Consider the following 27,674-nt stretch of genomic DNA (forward strand, 5'->3'; position numbering starts at 1 on the left):
CTCACAGGCCACACGTCCAGCCTCGTTCTGTTTCTAATGTGATTCACGTTCCTCCTGTTATTTGACAAGGCTGTCTGGTTTAAGAAATGAATCTCACAGAACACATTCTGAATGAGAATGAGTACAGTAAACGGCTGGATAACTTCATCATCGGTCGACACATATTGTAGCTACTTTATTTTTAAAGTAAGTAGCAGATGTGTGTTTGAGACACTGAGTGCGTGCCATGAAACCTGTGTTGTTTGATGAGAAAAGCACATGTGTCTAGAGTACAACTCTTCATAAACGTGTGGATTCGCTCTCCTCCCACAGTCCTTTGCGGCTCAGTGAGTGTTCGGACACTGTGTTGTTATTGTGTGTAAAAATGCAACTGGCATGAAGATCCAGGATAGACTGTGATATAACATTATGTGCTATATGTTAGTACATCTAATTGGTTTGGACAGAAGCCAGCATGATATTTCGTGTTTACATAGCTCATTTGAGCAATCCAAGCAGAAAAATAAATAAATAAATACCCTGATAGCAAGCAACCAATCAATGTTTTAAAAAATTGTTGATTTGTCAATGTTAATGGCATTGAATTAATATCAATTTTGCACCTGCAATTAATGTTGAAAAAATGTTGATCAGTGTTTGCTTTAGTTGGGCTCTTGACTCTTTGTACTTTAATGTTAGGTTTTCATTGTCACTTGTAACAATGTGCTAAAATACATTTGTTGAGGCAATAAAAACTAAGATCCATTGGGATCAGGTGATGATGAGATTACAGCACTGGCACAGCTATCATACTTCTATGAATTAACAAAAAATACTAAAAAAAAAAAAAAAAACTCATTAAATCAATTAGACATCAAGAATCAGCGTAACTCAACAATGGTGACAATCAACAAAATAAAATTTTATGCTGGAATGCATGCTGGGTATCAACATAGTACAAAACTCATTCATGACTCCCAGCATGCATCTGTTTATCTGAATGATTGCCACCATTGTTGAGTGTTGATGTCTAAATCTTTCTGTATATTTTGCCACAGTATCTTTGCATTTGTGAAACAAAGCATTTGCATCAGTAATGAAAGATCAACTCCAACGTTTTTTAGTATTATTTCTCAACTTTATTACAGCTTGACACCCATCACAAAAAGTAATCTACCGGTATATGTAATGGCTGTACATAAATGCATACAGTATAGTATGCAGTATATACAGTAAGTCCAAGCTAGTATTCCATGAACATACAGCAGCAGTGTGTATATACACTCATGTGATCTGATCCTGATGGAGGAGGAGGATGCTCTGAATCACCTTCACTCAGTGGTGACCAATGACTTCATGACGTGGTCCATTTAAGGACCAATCAGAAATCGCGCCGAGTCCCCTTTAAGAGCAGCTGCATTGCCTGGAGAATAGATGTGCGCGCGTCATGTATCCTCTCTATACTGCTCAGTTATGGATCATATAGCGATGCGATGTGCTGGAGTCCTCCACAAACCTCCGTCGATGGATCTGGAGTAACAGCACTGGCATCAGATGCAGTGACGCATTTATCGGAGGTGAGAACGAACGCATGTGATCCCGGGGCCGCGCGTTAATTCAGGACGCGTCCAGAAACGCGCGTCGGAACGCGTCCTGAATGAACGGCCCTTCGCTCTCATTCATTATGCGCCGCTTTACCTACATAGACGTGTTCGCATGTGTTTATTTGTGCTTGATGCTCGTTTAAATGCACGCACATGTGCGGTGACGGATGATGAAAGGGTAATATGGGTCACAGTCGCTGGTTCTGGAGATGCTGCTTCAGTGTTGGTCATACGCACAGTGTTTTGTATCGATGCAGACGTGTGTGTGTGTGTGTGTGTGTGTGTGTGTGTGTTATTGATTCAGGCCTCGTGCACCGGCTTCGTTCACAGCATCATGTATCATCCACCCAATAACGGAGAACCTGAAAAAATCAAATGATACATGCATGTGTGCACAGATGCATAAAACACACACACACCTATGGAGATTCTGGGGGTTTGAGGGGCCCTAGACGAGGACATGAGAATGGACCCTACCTGTGTAAACATTAAAATCCATAAAACCACTGAAAACAAGGATGCTTTTTCCAGCATCAAGATTTTAGGTTAAAATGGAAATGTGTAAATGACAAGCTCATTTAGGCTAAATCTATTTTTAGTTTTTGCAGTTCACTTTAAAAAAATGGGTTAACAATACATAATTACAAATAGGCTACAAATCTCAAATACTATGAGAGCATAGAAACCGCATGTGTAAGAATGGTACAAGAATTTGAAAAATATTTAGAGGTGAATAAAATTGTCAGTTATGTAAATTCCCCCATAACTGTGTGTAAATATTTATAGCAACAAAATCAGCGTGAACTAATTGGGGCAAAAGTTAAAACATCATGGAAAGTTAAAATAATGGAATCCAATGGAAGCACAACACTTCAGTATATTTAAAAAAACAAACCTGTCTATATATTGGAGAAACGTTAGTTTGTTTAATTGCTCATATTTTCACTCTCTTTTACATTTTTGTGTGTTTTCCGCAGCTCTGATGCCCGTCCTCATATTATTCTAAAAGTGCTTTGTAAGTTAAACAGTAAACACTTAAATATCCATAAAGTAAGCTTTACCATCTGTTATTTTCTGGGTTGTCAAATATAAGTGTGTTTATATAATGTTATATACTGTACATTATATATAACATTATCTGTAACTCAACTAATATTGACACACTTGGGTAAATAGGTGCAAACGGACTCTGAAAAAATAAATTTAGCGGTTTGTCCAATTAGTCTTTCATTTACAGTATTCACACAAATCTTACGTTTAATTAAAGTTTATCAAAAAATAAATGTGGAATAATTTTTTAAAAAATCTATAAAATATGTGTGACATGTGGAAGCCCTACAAATTGTAATGAGAAAAATCTAATTTAAATAAGGAAGACGACGTGTGTCTCAGTGACAGTCTTTAAAGATCACATTTGGAGAAGTGCAGATGTTGGTTGTGTGTCTTCGGATCAAAAAGTCTCTAAAGCAACGATCAACCACATAAATAACCACAAATTGTTTGGGAAAGTTGCCATAAAAAGCCTTTGATGTCCTCAAACAACAAACCTATCTCAGGAAGCTTCAGCTGGGCTGTGGTCGGATCTTCCAGCAGTGATACAAAGCACACCTCAAAATCAACAAAATAGTTCACTGACCACAGAATGAAAGTTTTGCCATGGACAGAACTCCACAGAGAACCTGTGGGATGAGCTGAAGAAGTCCACAAACATCGTCCTGCAAATCTGGAGAGATTCTGTACGAAGGAATGGTCTCAGATCCCTTGCCATATGTTTATCAACCTCATTACACATTATAGAAGAATTCTCACAGCCTGCTATCTTGGCAAAGGGAGGTTGCACAGAATATTAAATGCAACTTTTTTTTTTTCTTTCAGCTGTTTTACTTTAATTACAGTTTAGATTTGTGCAAATATTTTTGAATGAAAGACAAAAAAAGATAAACACCAAAAAACATTTTTGCTCATATTTTCCAAGGGTGCCAATATTTGTGGAGGCCATTGAATTGTTCTGTATCAGTCTAATACACTGATCTTGTGTAATACACTTGTCTTAATGTCACGTGTTCAGTGAATGGCTCTTATTTTCAGACAGATGCTGGTCTGTGTGTCCCTGCACTCGGTGTCATTCTCTGCATTATGATTGGAAAATAAGTCTACTGTCCAGAGAGAAGAGACTGCTGTGTGTCTGTGTCACAAAAGTGATTAATTGTTCAAATCACAAATTCACGTGTGATTTTTATTTAGTGCTCTCCTGAATAAGCTATTTCACAGATGTAGCAGATGTTAACAGATGTTTATATATACTCCACAAGACAAAATAATAACTGAATTAATAAAAAATGACCCCGTTCAAAAGTTTACATACCCTTGAATCATAATAATCTGTTATTTCCTGGATGATCCACGACTGTCTTTCTGTTTTTGTGAAATACTTAAATGTTTCCCAGAAGACAAAATAAGTACAGTTTACCCTGATCATCCAATTTAAAAAGTTTACACACCCCAGCTCATAATGTACTGTGTTGCCGCCTTAAGCATCAGTAAATGTTTTCACCTTATATAATAGTTATGTACGAGTCCCCCAGTTGTCCTCCATGTGAAAAGATGGATCTCAAAATCATACAGTCAGAGTTGGAAAGGGTTTAAATATGTAGAAGATGCTGGAAAACCAAAGAATGTGCAGGAGCTGGGGGGTTTTTCTGATGAACAGCAGGCAGCTGAGCTGCTCAGGACCAACAAGGGACTCATGAACAACTATCACAAAATATAAAAACAGTCATGGATCATCCAGGAAATGACACAGTATTAAGATTCAAGGGTATGTAAACTTTTGAACGGGGTCATTTTTATAAATTCAGTTATTATTTTGTCTTGTGGAGAATATATAAATGTGTGTTATGTGAAATAGCTTATTCAGGACAGTATTAAATAAACAATAACATGCCATTTTCATGATCCCTCTTATTTTGTTAAAATTATTAACGTTTTGCATATTCTGCAAGGGACGTAAATTTATGATATATATATATATATTCGTGTGCACTCTTCAGTATGACTTGAGGGTACTTCTGTCCAGGCGTGATGGCTGAGTGGTTTGTGGTCTGCTTTGGTTAACGTCGTTAATCTTGCAGTAGCTTCAGTCTGCAGACATTTTGTGGTCTGCTTCTGCTGTTTCTTTACAAAATATAGATGTTGAGTAAGTGTTGCATATACCTCATGTGGTAATAGGTGTTTCATATATTGTTTAAAAAGTGTATTTCCTTTAAACATCCAAATGCCAGCATCCAACATGATAAAATGTGTTTTGATCAGTGCAGCTGATATTTAAATGTAATGGATCTTATGTTCATATTATTATGCTTAGGCTACTTAGTGAATGTAATGAAATGTGACCTTTGCTGTGAATGAAGATAATTTTTAATGTTTATTGTTTCAAAACCACAATACATTGGCTTGCATGGAAATTCCCTTCATGCATATAATGGAGATGCTTGTGTGTGGTTGTTAAGGGTTTTTTTTTTCTTCCATTAACTAACATGCTCTCATTTGATTGACCAATAATGATTAAATGTTCTTTAAAACACGAACATAATCTAATATAAATATTTTCTGACATCTGTTGTAGTGTATTTTATAGTGCTTGACTAGTAGGTGGAGGTGTTCCCAGACTGCTCGGATACCCTCAGAGCAGGATTTCATTGCAATACACCAAATTATTGACATTTCTCTATAACATTTTTTGAAAAATCAGTAACTTTTCTGAAATTTGGGCTGAATATCAGCTGAGTGGAAAGACTGGACAAGTTTTGTAGGATGCGAGTTGGAAAAAAAAGCTGTATGGAAATTTCACAAAACTTCTTAGCTTCTCTCAAGTTTTGAGCAACGTGTAGTCAATAAAGCAGTACGAGGCAAATGAGGAATATTAATTTAAAAATGTGCAATTTGATTGAACCAAAATTTTATACTTGAAGGAGGTGAGATTTTGCTTTAACCTGCAGACTAGAAACAACCCACAGCAGCAGTGAAAAAATATCCCATTTCTGCAGAAAACCACAGACTTGGCAACACTGCATACTGTCTTGGATAAGCGTCCACATAAGTCCATCATTTGCCACTAGTGCTGTCGAACGATTAATCGCGATTAATTTACAGTTTTGTTTAAATAAATATACACAGTACACACACATATATTATGTAAACAAAAACTTTTATTTTGAATGCGATTATTCGATTGACAGCACTATTTTCCACCATTAATTTTTCAATGATGTACGACTTGCATTGACAGGGGAATATCCCATCTGTCCTCTTACATGGCAGATGCAAATGCATGTATCTGATTCATATTCAAATATGGAAATAAATGAATGAGGCCTGAAACCGATCTGAAAATATTGGAATCCATGCCCTTTTTTTTCTGCTTACCTGTTTTTGTGTCATATCAGATCTGTGCCACATTGGAGGAAGAAATAGGTCGCTTGAACCATGTAATGTAAATGTGGCCTTTTGCTTCACACTTTCTGATTTGCGTACTGACCCGTCTCTCTCTCTCTCTCTGTGTCTGTGTGTCAGTGGTTTGCCAGGGCATTGGCATGGCCTAGTAATGAATGGCGACGGGGCTCCCAGCAGCCCGGAGCACTCCTCCTGCACGCTGCCCGACTGGAAGGAGTTCTGTGAGCTTCACGCTCGAGCTTCCGCTGCCGATTTTGCCCACAAGTTCCGGCGATTCATCAGCGAGAACCCATGCTACGACTCGCCCGGTGCTGACGCCAACTTCTCGCAACACTTTGCTCAACACTTCTTGACCTGCTTCTCTGCCGCCCTTGACCAAGGTCCCAGCTCTCCGGGCGACTCCTCCGCTCCGAAGTACAGCATCGTGCCTTTTGTGGGCATACAGAGCTGCACGCTGCCCTTCAGCCACGACCTCTACCATCGGCGCAAAGACGTGGGGGCCTCGAGCGAATCGCTGGATAGCATGGACAGCGGAGGGGGCGGAGCCAGCGGACAGGAACAGCAGACTCCCACCCGTAAGATGGCAACCGTGAGCCAATCCAGGAGTTCGGAGGATGTGTCATTGGGCCGACGCAAGGCTCGCTTCAAGAAGGGCTTTTCGCTCCGCAACATGAGTCTGAGCGTGGTGGACGGGGTGAAGGAGATCTGGCACCGCAGGGCTTCTCCAGAACCAGACCCCTCGGGGAGCTTCAGGAGGACCAATGGAGCTGAGTCCGTGGGGTCCGAACACTGGAGCCAGAAGCTGCGGCTGCCGCGGGGCTCTCAGGGCCATAAGGCGGAGCTGTTGGAGATCCAGAGGGAGGGTGCGCTCCGATACATGGTGGCCGATGACACTAACTGCATGGGGGCGGCGCAGTGGCAGAAATGCAGGCTGCTGTTGAGGAAGACTGCTGCACATGTGGACGCAGGAGAGAAGTTCCAGCTTGAGTTCTACGTTCCACCAAAGGTAGAGGAGCACTCTGATAAAACTCTTATTAGTATGCGAGTTTGTGGGTTAGGGGAGGGAAAACATCAATAGAGGATTTGCACATACACCATGCAACATACTCTGATGTAAACAACAGCATGGATTGCACAGTTAATGTACTACTGGAGGCGTTGTTCTAATAATTTATTATGTCTAAACCACAGAAAAAATGTGTGGAAGCTGCTAAATCATATAGAGAAGGACTTAGTAAGCAGGAAAGGCAGCGATATTTTGACAAACTAAAGTTAATAGGTGGTAAATATCCATACAAGCTGTATTAGTTAAGATATAAGTCTAATATTTCACCTACCTGACAAGAATTAATTAGAGCAAACACAATTCTTGCCCTGGAAATTCTGGTTCAATTTGCACTCTTCTCCTTGATTTGTTATAACTTTTGGCAATTTTGCACTGGAGGAACCTTTTCTTTATTGGCGTGTTCGCACCGCAGGAACTAGGAAAGTATTTAGTTCTAGGAACTCCGTTCGGGGGAACTAAATTAGCTCCTACTTCAGAGTAGGGTCTAAAACAGTTCTGTAGGATCTACCAGTGATGTAGTATACGCTGATTGGCCAAACGCATACGAAACACCAGCTACCCGGCATTTTTAAAAAGCCATTTTATATTTATTTCATGAACATGGAAATCAGCGATAACAGCATTTACCTGTTGTCTGCAGCGTTGTGTTCTTTTCTCAGCCTCAATGATATGTAACACTGCAAGTTGTCAAAGAAAATTTAATCTCTTAATCTAACTTTTTGCTCAAAAATTGCGTAAATTGTGTGTTTACATTCCATCTCCGTTATCACGAAACCCACGACACACAACAAAAACAGCTCCGATCACGGCGTCCTCCATTCACCGGTTGTTGACGTTTGTAAATGCCGTGCATAAACAGAGTTCAGAGTTCCTGCTGCCGGTGTTTATTACTCCAAATGTTTTTCCCGGTCGGACCTAGTAGTACAGCTCAAAACACGACCATTTCTCAGCAGCAATTCAGCAAAATTTGCAAGTTCTGTTCGGTTCCGTGGCACTGTTTACACTCAGTGCCGCCAATATGGCCGACTTCTGGATTGATGACGTGTCATGAAAACACTCTATAGCGGAGGTCTTCACTCCTGGAGACCCACTGTACTGCAGAGTATCACTGCAACCTTAATCAAAAACACCTGAACCAGCTAATCATTGTGCTCAGGATGACTTGAAAATGGCAGGCAGGTGTGTTTGAGAAGGCTGGAATTAAACTTAGCAGGATCTGGTCTCCAGGAGCAGGGTTAAAGCCCTCTGTTTTGTAGGATAGATCTTTATCTACTATTTACATTAGAATATTGGGCATCTTAGGCCTTTTTGTCAAATAATGTTTCTTTTTGATTTGGTCTCGCTCTGGATTCAAACCCTGGTCTTCTATACCTGGAGTTTAGGGGTATGTGATATTTGCCGTCTATGATAATATCGTAATTGTTGTTTTAACGATGTGTGAGCTAACATTGAGTATGCATCCAAAAACATTCACTGCATGATTAAGCCTAATTAGAATGCAGGTAAAATTACAATATAATTCAAGTTATATAAGCAAAATAGATTTTATTACCGATGTATTGGCCGCCGATATTTATTGGCCGATTTTTGATTATTTTAAAGCCATCGGCATATCGGAAATAGCATGAAAAGGGCCGATACCGATGGTTTATTAATTAACTGCATGGAGACAATCAGTTGCATGTCTGATGACTTCCGTGTATGCGCACGGAGAGTGTGTGTGTTTGTTCGTGTCTCATAAGTATCTGCGCGGAGAGTTTGTGAGTAGTGTGCGTGCATTTCATATATATTTGTTTGAGCACTTAGTATACGTGTGACTGTTTCATATGTGTATGCAAGTGTCTCATGTATGTTTTCGTGAGTGAAGTTTGATTTAAGCCCTATACTGTGCCTCAAATAATTGTGGTGTTTGTAAATATTTTGCTTTTATTTACTGGTATTTTAGCCTACATTCTTTCCGAATGAAATAATAAAATGTGACGTACAGACTACTAATTTAGGCTGTTTTTTCCTCTCAAAACGCTTATAGGAGTATCAGATGCTGCAAACATCAAGACTCTTGTGTTTTTTTTCCCCCCTTTTTATGAGTAAAGAAAACACTGTACTTTATTATTATTATTATTATTATTATTATTATTATTATTGGCAAAGAAAAGGTAAAAAAAAAACCCGTTATTAACCGATATTTTTTCTACTCAAACTGGTTTTGGAACGGCAATAATACAGAGGAACAGAAACTTTTAAATACCAGTTCTGCTCGGTGTGAACCAATCAAAAAATGTTTTTAAGCCCTGCTTTATGCAACTGACCAATATCGGTATCGGTATCGGAATCGGCCAATAGTTGTTTGTTAAAATCGGTATCGGCCAAAAAAAAATCCTAGTAAGACCTTGATGAACTGCTGGCTGTTAAGTAGTCTGATGGCTTGAGAATGAAAGCTGTTTGTCAGTCTGGTTGTCTGACTGGATGCGACCATACGGCAGTGTCTCAAGCAGGTGGTGAGCAGGACAGGTGCAGTCCTTAATGATGTAACTGCGTGTCTCACTCAAGCAGTGTGTTTGGTAAACGTGCTGTAAGGCCAGGACTTTATTTCCAGTGATGAGCTCAGCTGTTCTCACCACTTCCTGAAGACTTCCCTAGTTCTCAAATCATGTTCACTTTCTGCATCCAAATGAACTGCGTTGACGATAGATGCACGAATCATCAAGGTTTGTGTGTGCGGTTTCTTCTTCTGCTTTATGAATGCCACTCACAAACATTATCGCGTGTGAGAGAGGACAAGGTTTTGACTTAAATTATGTTTTTTTGTTTGCATAAAGCAATCGGATTAATTCAGAAGACTCAGAATGATGCACAAAAATCATATGAAGTACATTAAAGGTGCATTAAGCAATTTCTAGAAAACGCTGTTGATATTTGAAACCAACAAAACAAAAACAAGGATGAGATCTTGACGCCTCCACCCCCACATTCACGTACACACTATCCACCTTATTTTCCCCATAGAGTGGGCGCAGCCATTTGTAAATGTAATGTATCTGGCTTCCGGTGTCATCCGCTTCAACTATTTTTAGCTGTATAAAATGGCTCATTTTGCTGCTTGATATTACAAACTTATGTCTTATCATATTATTTTAATGTATTATCTTAATTATGAACACACTGGTTTGTAGTGCAAACAGTTTTACTGTTTACTGCACGTTGTTATTCTTCTCATTATTTCCCTACAGCAGCTAATGAACCGGAAGTCTGTTTCTTTATATTTAAAGCGAAGGAAAGTAATAATGCAAATGAACATACAAGTGAAGATGACACACATGAAAAGATGGCACATCTCAGTTCTGTGAAACACCGCAAAACCAACATTACTCACATATCGAAACAAAATAAAGCAAACTCGGCATCCGTTTTCAGGCGTTCTCATTGTTCAAGAATGTCCAGCGCTGGAAAGCGATCCACATTTCAACAGCGTTTTTAAAAACTCGTGGTCACACTTTAGGTAGTTGGGTGAGGTAGTTGTTAAGTTTAGGTATGGTCATGCAGAATAAGACATTAATATATGCTTCATAAGTACTAATAAACAGCCAATATATTAATAATAGGCATGCTAATAATAATCGGCCAATAATAGGCATATATAAAATAAACTTATTCATGTAGTTTTGGGATATTGTATCATATTTGTATGCTTGTGTGTTTCTATGCATATTTTTCAACAGTCAACAGCTTTTTAGGAAGCTGCTCTCAGAGCAATTTTAGCACCATACAAAAAAGCCAAGAATCACTGGGTTTAGGCTAGTCTCATTTAAACAGACCACTAACTAAACAGCAAGGCTGAGAAGCGTCCACTTTGTTTGTTTGGTGTGTGATGATGAGGTGTGGGATTTTCTGACATGGATTACCACAGTAATGGACTGGTGTGAAAAAAATTGTTTTTTTTTTGTTTGTTTTATTCTCTTTCAAAGATTTGATGAACTTCAAATCTAGTGAGCAGTTTTTCCTTAATATCGCTGATGGACTGATAAACTGATTAAAACCCCTGCTGTGCCCTCAGTAATGTTAGCAAAAGTGCTTTTGCAGTGTGCATGAGGCGGTCAGCGAACATGACTGTGAGATTTGTCTGTCAGCTTTTATTATTTGAAGACTGTTGTCTTTTGGTGTTTGTTTCCACTTGACATGAGGATGTGGTTGATGAATAATTATTTGAGTTCATTTTTTTTCTAACATTGAGTTATTCCAACGTAACTTCAGCTAGCTATCACACATGAGGTGATTTCACGAGTGAACAGATGAACCGGACATATGTTAGTAGTAATGTTTTCCTCATTAAAAAGGAGTCAGATCCGGCCTCTTAAAATCCTATTCCACATTTTGGTTTTGTTCAGAAGGCTTTAGGGAGATTTTGGGAAGTGGATCTCAGAGCAGTTCTAGTCCCTCAAGACGGTACTAATAACTTCCTTTTCCTGAACAAACTACAGACAGGGTAAAAATAGAGGGTGACTGCGTATCCATGCTAACTCCAGCATAAGCAGACGTATCGGGTCTGTGTTTGAGCTGAGTCAAGCTCCTGTCTGTCTTCATGTTACTCACATTGCTCAGAGACTAATAAAGCGTATTATAATGACTGTGACATCCCCTGGACAAATAATGCAGTCAAAAGCACGTGAGAGCCGGAAGCTGAAGCAGAGAGTTTGGCGTCATGAATCATTCAGATGACGTCTGTGTCTTCATGCAGTAAAGCTTCAGTCATCAGTTTCACTGATGTTTTCAGAACAACATCCTCTTTCCTAACAAATGAGACCATAATTAATGAAACCAGAAGTTGGGCAGATGGAAAGACTAGTTTTGGAAATAATGAATGTAAACCTGGACCCCAAAACCAGTCATAAGGGTCAATTTTTTTTTAATTGAGATCTATATATCATCTGAATCAAAGCTGAATAAATAATCTTTCCATTGATGTATGGTTAGGACAATATTTGGCTGAGATACAACTCTTTGAATATCTGGAATCTGAGGGTGCAAAAAAATCAGAGTATTGAGAAAATTATCTTTTAAAGTCATCCAAATGAAGTTCTTAGATATATGTACGGTAGGAAATTTACAAAATATCTTCATGGAACATGATCTTTACTTAATATCCTAATGATTTTTGGCATAAAAGAAAAACTCCACAAACAGCATCACCAGCTTCACGTATTACTAACCAGTCTGACTTTATTTCTGTTAGAGGTCTACAGAAGTTCTTACTGAGAATTAACAGAGGTTTAAATCTAACGTTTGTTTCAGTTGAAGTCACCATACTGGTGATTGGTGTTTCCATTAGTCGGGCTCTTAACTTTTATTGTTAACCATTTGTTTTCTTCGGCTGCTGTGACAGTGTGTTTCACATATTTGCAGTACATCATAGTTTGCTGTTGATAGTTTCACAATCATCACTGCAAAGCACTTTGGTTAGCCTATTGGCTAAAATTAACTTGAACTTATCACGTAACGGCATGATTCACTGAAGTCATTTGAATCTTGAAGCTGTGTAACTTAATGCTTTCTGTTTGAAAAAAAAAATATATATATATATATAAAAAAAAATGACACTGATGTATACAGATATGAGCAATCAGCATATGAATCTCAACAATGGTTACAAAATATTCAGCTAATCGGATCAATTCTGGACATCACAAAAAGCTACTAAAAGACACAACAAAACAGCAAAAAATTCAAAATAACTACATGAACCAAAGTGAACCAAAATAACAGGACAATTCAGCTGCATAATTTATTCATGCTGTGATGCATGCTGGGAGTTTTGTACAATGGTACCCAGCATGCATTGCAACATTACACTTTTTATTATTACACTTTTTATTGTCACCATTGTTGAGGTTCATGTGTTGATTTATGATAACTCTGTGTGTTATTGGAGTTCAACTTTTTGTGTTTAATACATTTTTTAACCAGTTCTGCAATACTGTTGATCTTACACTGCAGTTTTATGCAGCAAATGTATTATTGGCACAATACAATCGCTAGAGTCAAATGACATTAATGAATCAGGCTGTTACATTATGATGATGAACCATCAATAGCTGACTATCATCACCTGATCTTATTTTGCTTTTATTTGCTGCTGTAAATGTGTTTGATAAACACACTATAACAACAGCCAGTGAAGAAAAATGAATTGTAATAAGAGTTAAGAGCCCAATTAATGGAAACAACCAATCTATTTATTGCTCTCTTTTGATCACTGGCAGCTTATTCACCACATCCACCATCAAATGACTGTGACATTTATATTTCACTGCGTACAGTAATTGCTCTTCAGTAAAGTCATTCAAACCAGTTCAATTTTGCTGATGATATTCTTTTGTTTTATGCCTGCGGTAATTATGAATGAAACATCACGTCGTTGTGTATCAAACAGTGCCACCTCGAGAAATAAAGATGCATTGTACTTATTGAGTCATCAGATATGTAAATATAGTTGCGCAGGAAAAATATACTTGCACATTTACATACCTCGGGTCTAGCGACCCTATAGACTTTTTACAATAATAAATGATCAGAAAACAGGCATTCTTTTATATTTTATTATTTTTTTCTTGTTATATTGTTTATAATGAATATATTGAGGAATACTAAGAAAGTTGATGTCTAACTTTAAAAAGTAAAGGAGGGAGAAGGTAGTGAATGATCTCCCGGTTCGTTAAAGACACGAGGTATGCGTTTAAGGGCTCTAGATGAGGTAAAAGTTTGTGAACAAACTGTATGTTGGTCTAGTCTAGAAAGCCTAAGTCTAAAAGTTTAAAATAGGTTAATAACACCGTCTGGAGTTCCATAAGTGTCTTTTTTCGTGTAACATGACAACACGTTTTAATAATATTTTTATGCGATAGCTGTGTAGTATTTGGGAATTTATAGTATTTTTAATTTGATTTGGCTAATTTAGTAATGTTTGTATATAACTGGGCTTATTAAACTAGTAAAATCAATGTAAAATTCACTTTAAAGATGTACGTTTCTCAGTTTAATTCATGGTGATAACATTAGAATGGGCTAGTAGTAGAACATTGCTGCCATCTACTGGAAATCGAACACTTATCAAATTTATTTTGAAGATTAAACAGTAGCCTACTGTATGCTAGAGAAGTGTTCAAATGAATACAGTTTTGTGCAGTAATACAGATATAATTATTATTGATGTTTAATTGTGTTTAATTTATAAAGTGTATATTTTTTATAGTTTCACTGGAAACAATTTAAAATAAGGTTAATTGTCAGTAACTAACACTAACAAAAATAATAAATACTGTTACAAATGTATTGTTCATTCTTAGTTCAAGGTAGTTAATATTCACTAATGTTAATGTGAGGCAAGGGGCACCAGGTGAAATCTTGCCTAGGGCAGCAAATTGGCCAGGGCCGGCCCAGCTGTGGACAAGCTGTCTATCTGGCTGTCATAGATTAAATCTAGGCTTTCCTGCAGATGTGGGACTTTCAAGTCACAAGCAAGTCTCAAGTCAAATCCCAAGTCCTCAAAGAGTTAAAGTAAATGAGATCATTTTGTGATTAAGTGCTGATTGTGCATTAGTGATGAACACTTGCTGTTAACAATCAACATCATTGAAGAAAAGAGAAACACAAGAACTTAATCTGACTTCAGATGAAAAAAAAAAAAACATGATGCCACCATTATTGTGGTCAGTGTTTGCTTTGAATTAGTAAAAGGGCCAAGAGACCAACTAAAGTAATTTGTTTCTAAGCAATTGTAATCTTGTTTCACAGCAAACATTTATGCATTGAAGTAGCAGATGAGCTTACACTTTCTGCTTATAACACATTTGAGTGAACATGATGAGGTGGTGTCTGTGGTTTATTGACTGATGTTCAGCTATTACTCAACTGCAATAAAAAAAAAAAAAAAGTCCTATTAAACGAATGCCACCGTAATGCATCAATATTGGGAAAAAAAAAAGACCTTTATTGGCTCAGGCTTTCAGACATGAACACTTATCATACGATCCTCAACAGTGGTGACAATAATTATTCATACTGCAGTGCATGATGGGAGTTTTTACTATGGTGTTACCCAGCATGCATTGCAGCATGAAGAATTTTGTTGATTGTGACCATTGTTGAGATTCATATGCTGGTTCTTGATGTCTGTGTGTGTCTAAATAGCAGATATTTTAAATATTTATATGCATTACATAGATTTAAAACGTATTCACTATTAGCGCAACACCTAAACAAGTTAAAAAAAAAATTATTTTTAAGTTATTTTGGATGTAATCAGGCCAGCGCCTCATGAATATCTCATCATATGAAAACAGTTAATTGCTGCTCACTGCACAGCACTGATCTCTCTGCTTTACAACAGCACATGCATTGCTACAGGGAGAGATCTAACACAAGAAGTCAAGGGTCAAGAGCCCAACTAAAGCAAACACTGATCTCCATGATGGTGACAGTTTGAACTAATAAAACATCAACATCTGATCCTCTGTAATTCTCAATAACAGCAGGTGTTCATCACTAATGCACAAACATCATTTAATTAGTCAATTATCTCATTAACTTTAACTGTTTGAGGACTTGGGATTTGACTCGAGACTTGCTTGTGACTTGAAAGTCCCACCTCTGCTGGTGTATCCGTTTCACTCCGTTTTCCTTTTTTTCATTTTTATAAGAGTGAATTTAGTGCATCAGAACAAAAGAAAAAGAGAAATCACAGATTAAAACAAGATACGCTCTGACTGACAGACAGTGACACATTTGAAGGTGAAAGTGAATTATATATATATATATATATATATATATATATATAAAATACACAGCGCTGGCTAAAATGATTATAACACTAGTATTCTCAGCAGCTAAAAAATGGTTTTAAGTCAGTTATTTCTATCTTTTGCTGTAGCGTGCCAGTAGGAAATATCAGTTTACATTTCCAAACATTGATTTTGCCATTAATAGTAATAATGCAGTGAGATTTTTGAGATCAGATCTGATCATCATCAGTCTGTCTGGAGTGACGTGAAGAAACAGAACAAACTGAAACAGACTAAATCCAGAAGAACGGTGTCTCCAAGACGCTTCAAGAAACCTCCTGCAAAATGAGGATACTGTCAAAAATAATGTCATAAATAGATTTTCTTTATCTGTTAATTTCTGTTAACTAAACTAAATCAACATTTGTTGTGAGCATCCTTTGTGTTTAAAGCAGCTTTTGTCCTCGCTGCACTTGAGCAGAGTTTCTCAGGAGCTTTGCACGTAGCTTTCTTGAAGCGTCTTGGAGACACAGTTCTTCTGGATTTAGTCTGTCTCAGTTTGTTCGTTTTCTTTATGATATTTCCTACTCGCACGCTACAACAAAAGATAGAAATAACTGACTTAAAACCATTTTTTAGCTGGTGAAAATACTAGTGTTCTAATCATTTTAGCCACCACTGTATATATCACTGAATTTCATGCTGTACAGTGAGTGTATTTGAATGGCATCGATTTGTGTTTGTAGTCATCTAAACCCAAAGTGAGCGTCCCTCTGTCTGCTATCGTGGAGGTGAGGACCACGATGCCTCTGGAGATGCCCGACAAGGACAACACATTCGTGCTCAAGGTACAGTTCCCTCTTGCTTACTTTAGATAGTCCTTCATCTCATATGCTCATGTACATGTCATATATGTAACTTTTCTTTGAGAAAGCATGTTTCCTGGTGGATCATAGACCAATGCTGTCAGTTCAAGCTGTGGTGTTGTGTTGTGGATTGCAGGTAGAAAATGGTGCTGAATACATTTTGGAGACCATCGACTCTCTGCAGAAGAACTCGTGGGTCGCTGACATCCAGGACTGCATTGACCCCGGGTGAGACTCTTCTGCTGAGACCGAGGATTATTAGTGTCCTGAAACATGTTCACTTAATAGTACATCAAAATCATGGGACACAATCACAGACTAAAACAAGATACGCTCTGACTGACAGACAGTGACACATTTTTGAGTCTGATATGGCATTTCATTAACAAAAGTGTATAAACTCTAGTAGTGTGGCTTTTTGTTGAGTCATTAAAGTATCCCTTAGCTTACTGCTAGTTGGTCAGACAAGTTTTTAAGACACAATCATGATATAATGTCCTTGTTGTCAAGTCAAATCAAATTAATTTTCACATGTATATGGTTTCAAAGCAGCTTTACAGAAAGTCATATGTCTATAACGATGCAAAAAAAGAATTTCATGCTTAGTATTTTTGTCTTGTTTTCTATTACTTGCATCTAAACACTCTTAAATCAAGATGCATTTACTTGAGAAGCAAAATAACAAGATATTAAGTCTTGTTTAAAAACAAGAAAGTATTGAAATCAAATAAATTTTTTTTCTTTTTTCGTTCCAAACCTGTAAGACCTCATCTTCAGAACACAAATTAAGATATTTTTGATGAAATCCGAGAGCTCTTTGACCCTCCATAGACAGCAACGGTTATTACTTTCTATTATTTAATAATTTTACAAAGCTACAAGTTACCGTCTTCCGCCATTTTGGAGAGTACCCCAGAACGTAATCAACGTAATCAGCATTGTTTATGTTCAGCTTTGAGCACAAAAAGTATTCTTGTAGCTTCAGAAAATTATGGTTGAACCCCTGACGTCACATGGACTATTTTACCGATGTCCTTGCTACGTTCCCTTGCTGTCTATGGAGGCTCAGAGAGCTCTCAGATTCCATCTAAATTATCTTAATTTGTGTTCCGAAGATGAACGAAAGTTTTACGGGTTTGGAACGACATGAGGGTGAGCAATTAATGACAGAATTTTCATTTTTGGGTGAACTATCCCTTTAAGAATCGCTCTCTGTGTCACAGGGACAGCGGAGATGACATCGAGCTGGCGTCATGCGCTCACAGCCATCCGCACAAAGACTTCTCGCTGGTGTCGTCCTGCAGCTGCGAGCTGCTGTGTGACGGTACGTCATCGTGCTCAGCCTAAATCTGTAATAGAGCTCAGTAAATACCAGCCATCAGGCCTGACAGAAGCTGTTCAGATGAATGCAGCGTTCTGATGAATTCTGTCTGTACACATGATGTGTTCCTCTTAAGCTGAAACAGGAAGAGTTGGGTTTATGTTCTGGTTGTGTCGCTCAGGTTCACATCGGGGGTCCGAGCGGCTGTGCTCTGTTGCTGCTGATCAGTCGACTGCTGGCCGCTGTCAGGAACCACCCGTCACCCAGCACCCTTCACACGTCCCGTTAGAGCGGTTCCTGCAGTCGCCAGAGGCCCAGAACATTAACACACCGTCAGGTACACACACCTTTAGCACCACAGTGACGCTTGACTCTGGACAGTCAGTTCACACTGACCTAAAGGGGTCATGAACTGCATCTGTTTTTTATTTTGTACTGTTCTGAGGTTCACTTATAATGTTATCAAGATTTTTACATCAAAGAACATCATAATTTAGAAGTAATAGGCTATTTTCTGACCTGTTTTTGACCCCCCCTCAGAACGCTCTGTTTGAATAGGTGTGGCGGATTGTAGACTCAAGGCCTAAGTATACTTCGCGTAGCCTTTCAAAGTATACTCCACTTGATGCTTTGCGCGAACGCAGGAAGCTTCATCCATGTTCAGTGTCTGCTCTATTTTTCCCCGTTAAGTCATGACTGATAACAAATATTTTTTAACTCTTTTAAACCAAAGCTGAGCTGTTTCATACCCTCTCGCTCACAAGCGCTTGTCAATGTGAGCGTCTGTTGTTGCAGTCTCCGCTATTTTGTTGTCGTTGTCCGTCTCTTTAGTTTCGTTTTCTACTGTGAAACAACGGCCCGGGACAGTGTTGCCACCATGTGGAAAAACTGATTACTGCAAAATAACTTCAGTGAGCATGTGCGACCTGAGCGTACAAAGTACGCAAGTTTACAAAAATTGCGTGCAGTCCCTGGTGCTGTCCCTCGCGTACGCGTAAAAAGTGAAGTATACTTTGGGCTTCAGAAGTAAACACCACTGCTGTGATTGGCTAATAGTTGTGTATGTTTGATTGTGTACATACCTCACAGATGGACGCTGCTGTGATTTAGGTCAAAAACACTACTCAATACATATCAAACAACCTGTAATAACAGACAAAATTGTTGAATTGTGCCTTGTTGGTAAACGAATCCGCAGTAAAATGAAGTGAACAATGGACCAAGTTCTTACTGAGGTGGTCTGGAACTTCATTAAAAATAAAGTTAATTCACTCTTTCCTAACGTTGGGATCAGAAGGAAGGCAACGCAAACACTGTTTTTCCACAGCTTGGCACTGAACAACGTCTTGTCTTCAGAGCATCTTTATCGTTTGGTTTCTGTGTAGACCTGCGTTCGCCTCTCTCCTAAACACTACATGCGCGAATCGTGGGCGGGGCTAAACAGGCAGTACTGTAGAATCGGTGGGCGGGGCTAAACAGGCAGTACTGTAGAACCGGTGGGTGGGGCTAAACAGGCAGTGCTGTAGAATCGGTGGGCGGGGCTAAACAGGCAGTACTGTAGAACCGGTGGGTGGGGCTAAACAGGCAGTGCTGTAGAATCGGTGGGAGGGGCTAAGGCAGCACTGTAGAATCGGTGGGAGGGGCTAAACAGGCAGCGATGTAGAACCGGTGGGTGGGGCTAAACAGGCAGTGCTGTAGAATCGGTGGGAGGGGCTAAGGCAGCACTGTAGAATCGGTGGGAGGGGCTAAACAGGCAGCGATGTAGAATCGGTGGGCGGAGCTAAACAGGCAGTGCTGTTGAAGCAGGCGTTGATCTTCTTCTGTGGAGGCGGTGCTTATCCACACTATTACATCATAGAGTAAAACATTCCACAAGCTGTCGTTTTGACAGACTTCCTTCAATATACTATTTTTAGACTAACTAGAAAGATTTGAGTTCTGAAACTTGTTGTTTCTGATGTTTTTATAGTACAATGATCTCTTATATGTCAAAACATCACGGGAATTTTGGTTTCTCAGTTCATGACCCCTTTAAGAACAGAATGATGACAAAACTGCCTGTTCTAGGTGTGTCAATCTTTGACTCATAATTCACTGGTTTTCAGTTGGATTCTTATAAATTTATTAAGATTCCATTTTGTTGTATCTACTGAACAGTGATTTGATTCAGTGATTCAATTTCACTTCATTCAAATTCATTAGGATTCTTTAAGGGAAGCTTTTCATGTATGTTAAAAAGGAAAAGAACAAAGACTTCACACTGTTTACTGCACCAAAAGTAATTCGAAAGAAAACACATGACCTACTAGTTAGAGAGCAGTACACAATGAGCAACTAGAGAGGACAAATGTCCTCTTGCAAATATTACACGAAAATAACAGTCTGATTGCTTTTAGTTTTGGCTTGCAAATAAGAGAGACAGAGAAGCATTATACCTCAGTTACTGATTTCTTAAGTTAAGATATTTCCTGTGTATTCTGTTCTAAAACTACAGTATCATGTTATGCTGAATAACAAGTGAACACGATAAAACACTGATGTACATTAACAGAGAGGTCACTGTATGATGAAGGTAGATTTGTGTTTTTCTTGTCAGGTTGAAGCAAGTTGTCACAATTTTATCTGGGCAAGTTGTCCTGAGTTTTTATATGCTGTAACACAATTTATTATTTATGATTTCAGTTGTAGTTTTTGTTTATCTTTTGGTGATTTCATAAACTATTTAGTGTTGCAAATTTTTTTTATGTTTTAATATGCAGATGTATTCATAATAATAATTTTCTCATATGAAATTTTTTAATATATTAATTTTATTTCAGACAAATATGGAAATTAAACTGGCAGGAGTAGCTTTGCAGTGCATCAAAAGTAGACATCATGTCACAACACATCAGGCCATTGTATTAATTAGATTGAAAATTATCTTGTTTGTTTTGTGTCAGTCTAGAGTCTAGACACACTAAACTGTTATTGTTTTGGTAAGTGTTTTGTTTATATATTTTATAGATATAGGTAATAATCATAATTTTTATTCATTACTATCCCATCTCCAGAATTACTGAAATTAGCAGTTTATGACTAAATGTTAAATGTCGAAGCAATTTATTTTATTATGATGGTTTATGACCAGCAGCATGACGGTGTAAACACACACACACACACACACACACACACACACTGCTCACATTGCTCCTGTCATTTAGGAAGCCCAGGCGAAACACCAAGGGAAGTGGAAGGAGATGCCAGTTTGGCGGGTTACCCATGGTTCCACGGGACACTTTCACGGGTGCGGGCGGCCCAGCTCGTTCTCGCCGGTGGCGCACGGAGTCACGGCCTGTTTGTGATCCGCCAGAGCGAGACGCGTCCTGGAGAATACGTCCTCACCTTCAACTTCCAGGGCAAAGCCAAGGTGAGCCGCAGCATTGTGATGATCATGACGTCTGAGCAGACATCTGTCATGCATCTGCAGGAAACCTGCTGTTATTCAAGACTTTAACCAGCTTCCTGTACAAAACAAAAATATGGGAATATACTGGAAAATATAATGCAATATATTAATACATTTCCATAAATGGGAAACTAGTGCTTATATTTTTCACAGACAAGGCGCAAGCCTAGTCCCGGACTAAAATGCATGACTGAAAGAAACATGGACTGACTTAAATTGTAAAGCATGTCAGTGCTCTTGTTTTGTCTCAAAATACACACCAGTATTGTTATTTTCTAAGACACTTTTATTAAAAAAAAAAAAAAACTTAAACGTCCTTATTGAACTATGGCCTAATCTTGGCTTAGTCTAAGCCTTGTCTGTGAAACCAGGCCTAAGATTTTGGACAATTGGACAGTTTTTGTTAAAGTCATGGCAACATGGTGGTTGGAAATTGAAATGTGACATTTCTAACTTAATAGATTGAGTGCTATAGTATATAAAGCACATAAAAAGACATAGTCGTCTGGAAAAAAATAAAATAAAAATGTGTTAGTTTTTGCTTAAAACCAGAAGAAATATGTGCCAATGGGGTAAGAAACATAAACTTAACAAGATAATTTTTCTTGACCCATTGGCAGTTTTTTTTTTTCTTGTTATAAGCAAAAACTATTTTTTTTAAACAAAATTGATAACTTTTTCAGAAAACAAGAGTTTAATGAGTTAATATCGTAAGTCAAGTAAATACATCTTGATTCAAGAATGTTTAGATAGTATTTTTGTTTTCTAGTATAAATAAGTATGAAAATCATTTGCAGTGCATAATTTTTTTTTACATATTACACATGCGTGTTCCCATATATATATATATATATATATATATATATATATATATTCATATCACATTTTTTTTCAAATATATCTATGATTTTTAAAGGGGTCATATGATGCGATTTCAAGTTTTTCTTTCTCTTTGGAGTGTTACAAGCTATTTGTTCATAGATAAGATCCCTGAAGTTGCAAAGATTAAAGTCTCAAACCCAAAGAGATATTCTTTATAAAAGTTAAGACTCGTCCACGTCCTCCTAAAACGGCTCATTTAAACACGCCCCCACATGTCTACGTTACGGTGTGGAGAGATTTGCATAACACCGCCCAAATGTATATGCAATGAAAGAGGGCGTGATTTTTATTCTCGCTGTAGTATTGTTGCTGGCGTCATGTCCTGGAGACACTGTGTTTCGTTGTGAAAGCGAAACTACTTTGTTTGGGCTTCCAAAAGAGGACACAACTAGAAATCAGTGGTTAAGTTGTATTTACAACACTGTTCCAGAACAGTTCAACCCAAATATTAGAGTGTGTGCAGCGCATTTTACGGAGGACTATTTCCTGAACCTGAGAGTAGCTGCCAGCTGCACAAAGCCTGTTTCTATAAAGTGGGGCGATTCCAACTTTGCAAGGACAGTCTGGCACTTCTGACTCACAGCCTGTAAGTATGTCTTCATATTTAAAGAATTTGCCACTACACAGCTCAAAACTTGCGTTTGAGTAGTCAGAGTAGTGCTTGTTGTTTGTCGTTTCTCCGATCTTTACGTGACGTGACGTGTAAAAAGACAGTATAAGTCATTATAATCAGTAATTATGTCCCCACCGGATGACACAAAAACAATAAAACCCATTACAAACGAGGCATTTATTGCGTCGCGTCGGGACACGGCATCACAATACGGTAAGGGGCGTAACATTTCCATCTCACGCTTGAGGTATTCGGCCAATCACAACGCACTGGATAGCTGGCCAATCAGAGCACACCTCGCTTCTCAGAACGATGAGCTTTGTAAAAATCGGCGTGTTTCAGAAAGGCGGGGCATAGAGGAGCAACAATAATGTACAGTATGTGGAAAATAATGTGTTTTTTGAAGCTTAAACCACATAAATACATTGCATTACACCAAATACACAAAACAATGTTCTTTTTAGCAACATCATAATGACCCCTTTAATAATATCACCAAATGAACACATTAATAATTAATAACTTTGTTGTGTTTATATATGGATCTGTCATGTTGTGTGTTTGGCAGCACCTGCGGTTGTCTGTGAATGACAGCGGTCAGTGTCACGTTCATCACCTGTGGTTCCAGACGGTCGCTGACATGTTACGCCACTTCCACGCGCACCCCATCCCTCTGGAGTCCGGCGGCTCCACAGACATCACGCTACGCTCATACGTACAAGTCCAGCGCTCGCCCACAGGTACCCAACCACACACTGAAGCTGCCACATCACTCCTGACAGGACCTCACTCTTGTCCAGTGTGTGACTTACACAATGCACCCAAACTAACAGTGAGAGAGTCCACAGTCACGGCTCTGTTCTATTCATGGTCTGTGGCACCAGGAACTATTGTTCAAGCTGCCCGTGTGTGTTACATAGTGAGATTGTTATAGTATCAGCATGAAGTCTGGTCCACATTGCAGCTTTTTCTGGTCAAAAACCTGTCAGTTAGACAAGAAGAGACTGGCCTAAAGTGACCAAACACCGTTTGCATTTTATAGTTGGGTGCTGTTAAACCCCTAGTAAAAAGTAATATATTTAAAATACATTTATTTCATATTAAGTATAGTTCAAACTATTGACATATCCCTCAAGACTTACTGATAAGAATTATAATTAAACTGTATTTGGAGAAATACTACTTACCCTTACTTACTATTTCTTAGCAGAAATACTACTTGTGCACAATGCACATTTCTTAATATTAAGATTAAAATGTGTTTTAATGTCACTGTTGATGAGGATTGTATGATCTTTGAGTAATATCGGTCTTTAATCTTTAATTTATCTTTAGTTGGACTTCAGCTCTACTTTCTTACAATTAAAGTGCATTAAGTACAAATTAGTTGTTCCAATTTAGCGGACTTTAAGTTTACCAGTTTAATATACCAAAAGTACAATCGCAGGGTGTTTTTATTGAATACATAAATATGTAACTGTATTTGTAGTGTATTTAACATGAAATACATTTAAAATTCATTTTAGCATTTATTTTTCACTAGAAGTTGCCTGTAAGAGAAACGTGGAGTAGCCAGTTCAGCTCTCATACAGAATCTGTTTACTTGGCATTAAGTGTCTGAACCAAAGCTCAAAGTTCATGAACTTCATGACTTCAGATTTTGGAAGGTATTTAGAGCAGGGTTTCTGGAGAGATCCAGGCAGACAAAGTCTTTCAGTAAAACTGTAATTTATTGAAGACACAATTATAAATGATAACAATTACAGATGATAATAATCATAATGAAAAATGTAAATTAAAGAAAAAGGTTAAAAATGAATACAAAATCCGAACTGAGTAAGTTTTGCTAAAATTTCTAAGAGAGTAATCTAATCTAAGTATAATGATCTTCAGAAGTCAAAAGACAAAAGCCTTTGGAGCATGTGATGCAAGCAGAAGAAAAGAAGCAGCTGCCTGAAAAGCCATTTGAATATATATATATATAAGACAGATAACTCCGTTTTTTTAATTTTCAAAAATCATGTTTTTTATTATGTTATCATGTTTTTATTGTGTTAGCTAGCTGTATTTTTTTAGTTATTTTTAACCTAATCAAAATAACCCAACTGCAGTTTGATTGAGATTAATTGGAATGCACAATGAAAAACATGATTATTTTAAATTGTTAAATTGATTATTTAAAAGTTATCTTTTTTGCAAAGAACTCTTCCTATATATATATATATATATATATATATATATATATATATATATATATATACATACATACATACATACATATATATATATATATATACTGGAGCCAAATGAACTTATCCATTGTGTCACTATGTACATTTGCAAAAAATAAAATAAATAAAAATCTCCACCTAAATCAACTTGAAGTCAAAGTGACGTCACATTGACATGACAATAGGCAATAGATAAGATCAGATAAAAATAAAGACGGGGCTGTGGTTTTACACCTTTTGAGCAGAAACAGCAGATCTTTGAAATCCTCAAATATCACTTCGCAAATAGCTGCTCTTGAAAACATCCTTGCACATAAAACATATTTTTCACTGAGAACAAGTTTCCATCATCCTATAAACACATTTTAATCATAACAAGATGTACCTTTAAATGTCAAATCTTAAGAGAAAATACTACGTCAATGGAATATGAGTATAAATGGAAGTAATAGTAATAAAAGAGAATAAATGAATAATGCTTGAGTATATGAGTAACATAAGACAGTAATATGGATATGTGGAGAATCATAAAGAATAATTCACAATGAATATACTGTATAAATGAATAAGAAAAAAAATGTATAACAACATTGGAAATTTGCCTAAAAAATGTCTTAAATTGGAGCAGAATGTCTTAAATTTATAAATTCACGGCATTAAATGTTGCATGCACTGCAAAAACGTAATCTTCTATCTTCAATATCTATAATATTTTTGTCTTGTTTTCCAATACAAATATCAAAACATACTTAAATCAAGAAGATACAAAATTAAATGAGTTTATTTAATATATATATATATGCAATTTTTTTTCTTCTTGTTTTAATCATAAACACTTTCTTTTGAACATTTTCTTAGAAAACAAGACTTCTTGTCTTATTTTGCTTCTTAAGGAAATTTATCTTTAGACTGAAAACTACCCATTTTATTTTATTTGTAAAATGCATTAAAAAGTAATGGAAATCTGTTGGAAGTTGTCTTTCCGAACTCTAAATGTAAACGTCTTGGTGTTAGCAACACTTCAGAGACTGTATTGGTGTTATATTCAATTTATTCCTTGCATTTTCTTTACTTAATCTTAAAGTCCTAAAAAGTCTTGAATTTACCTCCAGAAAACTGTCAGAAACCCTGTTAGAAGTGTAGCAGTCCGGGACTGTTAAAAGTCAGACAATAAGATTAAAGCTGTTTTGAAAAAGAACTTAATTTCTGTGTTCTATATGCTGTACTTATGACATGAATTGTCATCACACATAAAAATCACCTTATAGACCACAGACAAAATATTGAAGTGTCTGTGATATTCTGGTCTCTAGATATGGCTCCTGTTTATTTGATTTTTTTTTTTTAGATTTTTCATGTTATACATTTTATTGACTGTTTTGATGTAACACTTCCCTGAAGGTCGCTTTTTTGGCTAAGTTTAAGCAACGAGAGCCCCTGGTTGTTTCACTAAGTTTGTATAGTATTTTCTTTACTCTTTACTTCAAAAACTGTGTCTAAAAAGGGTGATATGATATGTATTTGAGGTCTGAGATGTGGGAACGGTGAAGGGAGAGGGCAGACATTTAGCATTTTAGGTCAGCATTGCCATCTTAATCAGCCTCTTAGATAGCCTGCATAACACTTCATCTTTTATAACATGGGATTTTGACCAAATGTATTCAATCTTGATGTTGCAACAAGAAGTTAAAAAATGTTTGTGAAAAATTAAAGTTTTGGATATATAAAAAATATTTTTTTAAATACCTTAAAGTAACTACAAATGAGCATGTAAAGCAAATATCTTTTAAATAAATTCCGTGTGGAGCATGCCGCCGATCTCACCTGTTTGCATCTCTGACTGTGTGTCTGCGCAGACATGGCTCCTCATATCCCCGCTGCCCCGCGGGACGCCGCCGTCTGTCGGGCCGAACCCCAGTCGACGCTCCAGCTCTCCGGTGCCGCTCCTCCGCCGGACGCAGTGCTGTCCTCCAGCTCGTCCTCGTCTCCGATGGCTCAGCCGAGCGCCGGCCTGCACAGCCGCAGCAGCAGCGCAGAGAGACTGCTGGAGCCCGGGGCCGCCGGAGCCGACGACTACCACGACAGCGACGGCACGCGCCGGACTAGAGCTGTGGAGAACCAGTACTCCTTCTACTGATGCTGCGCTGCTGCGCTTCACGAGAGACGGCTTTAACTGTTACAGCACACTCCCAGCAGATCAAGCAGATGTCTGAATGTTTTCCCTTTGTGTGGTTTCTGATTGGATGTGCGATTTAACCTTGTTTAGTACTGATAAATGCTTTTGAAAGAAGTCTTTCCTGCTCTCCAAGGCTGCATTTATGTGATCAAAAATGCAGTAAAAATTGTGAAATATTATTATAATTTAAAACAGACGTTTTCTATGTGAATATCTGTTAAACTGTAATTTATTTCTGTGATGCGCAGCTGTATTTTCAGCA

The 27,674-nt window shown here is 37.7% G+C and overlaps 1 protein-coding gene across 2 annotated transcripts; it reads left to right on the forward strand.

Moving 5' to 3' along the window:
* Window positions 1-1,393: 1,393 nt before the first annotated feature.
* LOC131520995 (SH2B adapter protein 2) lies at window positions 1,394-27,674 on the forward strand. Of its 2 annotated transcripts, XM_058745606.1 has the most exons (9): window positions 1,394-1,556; window positions 6,156-7,041; window positions 16,622-16,723; window positions 16,878-16,969; window positions 17,965-18,065; window positions 18,244-18,399; window positions 21,266-21,471; window positions 23,574-23,745; window positions 27,093-27,673. In XM_058745606.1, exons 2-9 carry the CDS (start codon window positions 6,187-6,189, stop codon window positions 27,371-27,373), a joined length of 1,965 nt encoding a protein of 654 aa, XP_058601589.1. In that variant the 5' UTR covers window positions 1,394-1,556; window positions 6,156-6,186; the 3' UTR covers window positions 27,374-27,673. The 2 variants fall into 2 exon arrangements, with proteins under 2 accessions (XP_058601589.1, XP_058601591.1); XM_058745608.1 differs by lacking the exon at window positions 1,394-1,556 and having other exon boundaries at window positions 6,160-7,041; window positions 27,093-27,674.

Source organism: Onychostoma macrolepis, chromosome 15 (genome assembly GCF_012432095.1).
Source record: "Onychostoma macrolepis isolate SWU-2019 chromosome 15, ASM1243209v1, whole genome shotgun sequence".
In the NCBI taxonomy this organism is placed as follows: domain Eukaryota; kingdom Metazoa; phylum Chordata; class Actinopteri; order Cypriniformes; family Cyprinidae; genus Onychostoma; species Onychostoma macrolepis.

Bases quoted from the DNA above. Each gene is read 5' to 3' on its own strand.
- LOC131520995 (XM_058745606.1), top strand. From the start codon at position 6,187: ATGAATGGCGACGGGGCTCCCAGCAGCCCGGAGCACTCCTCCTGCACG. The intron at 16,970-17,964 runs GTGAGACTCTTC...TCTGTGTCACAG, and splicing joins CAGGACTGCATTGACCCCGG to GGACAGCGGAGATGACATCG. The intron at 18,400-21,265 runs GTACACACACCT...CCTGTCATTTAG, and splicing joins GAACATTAACACACCGTCAG to GAAGCCCAGGCGAAACACCA.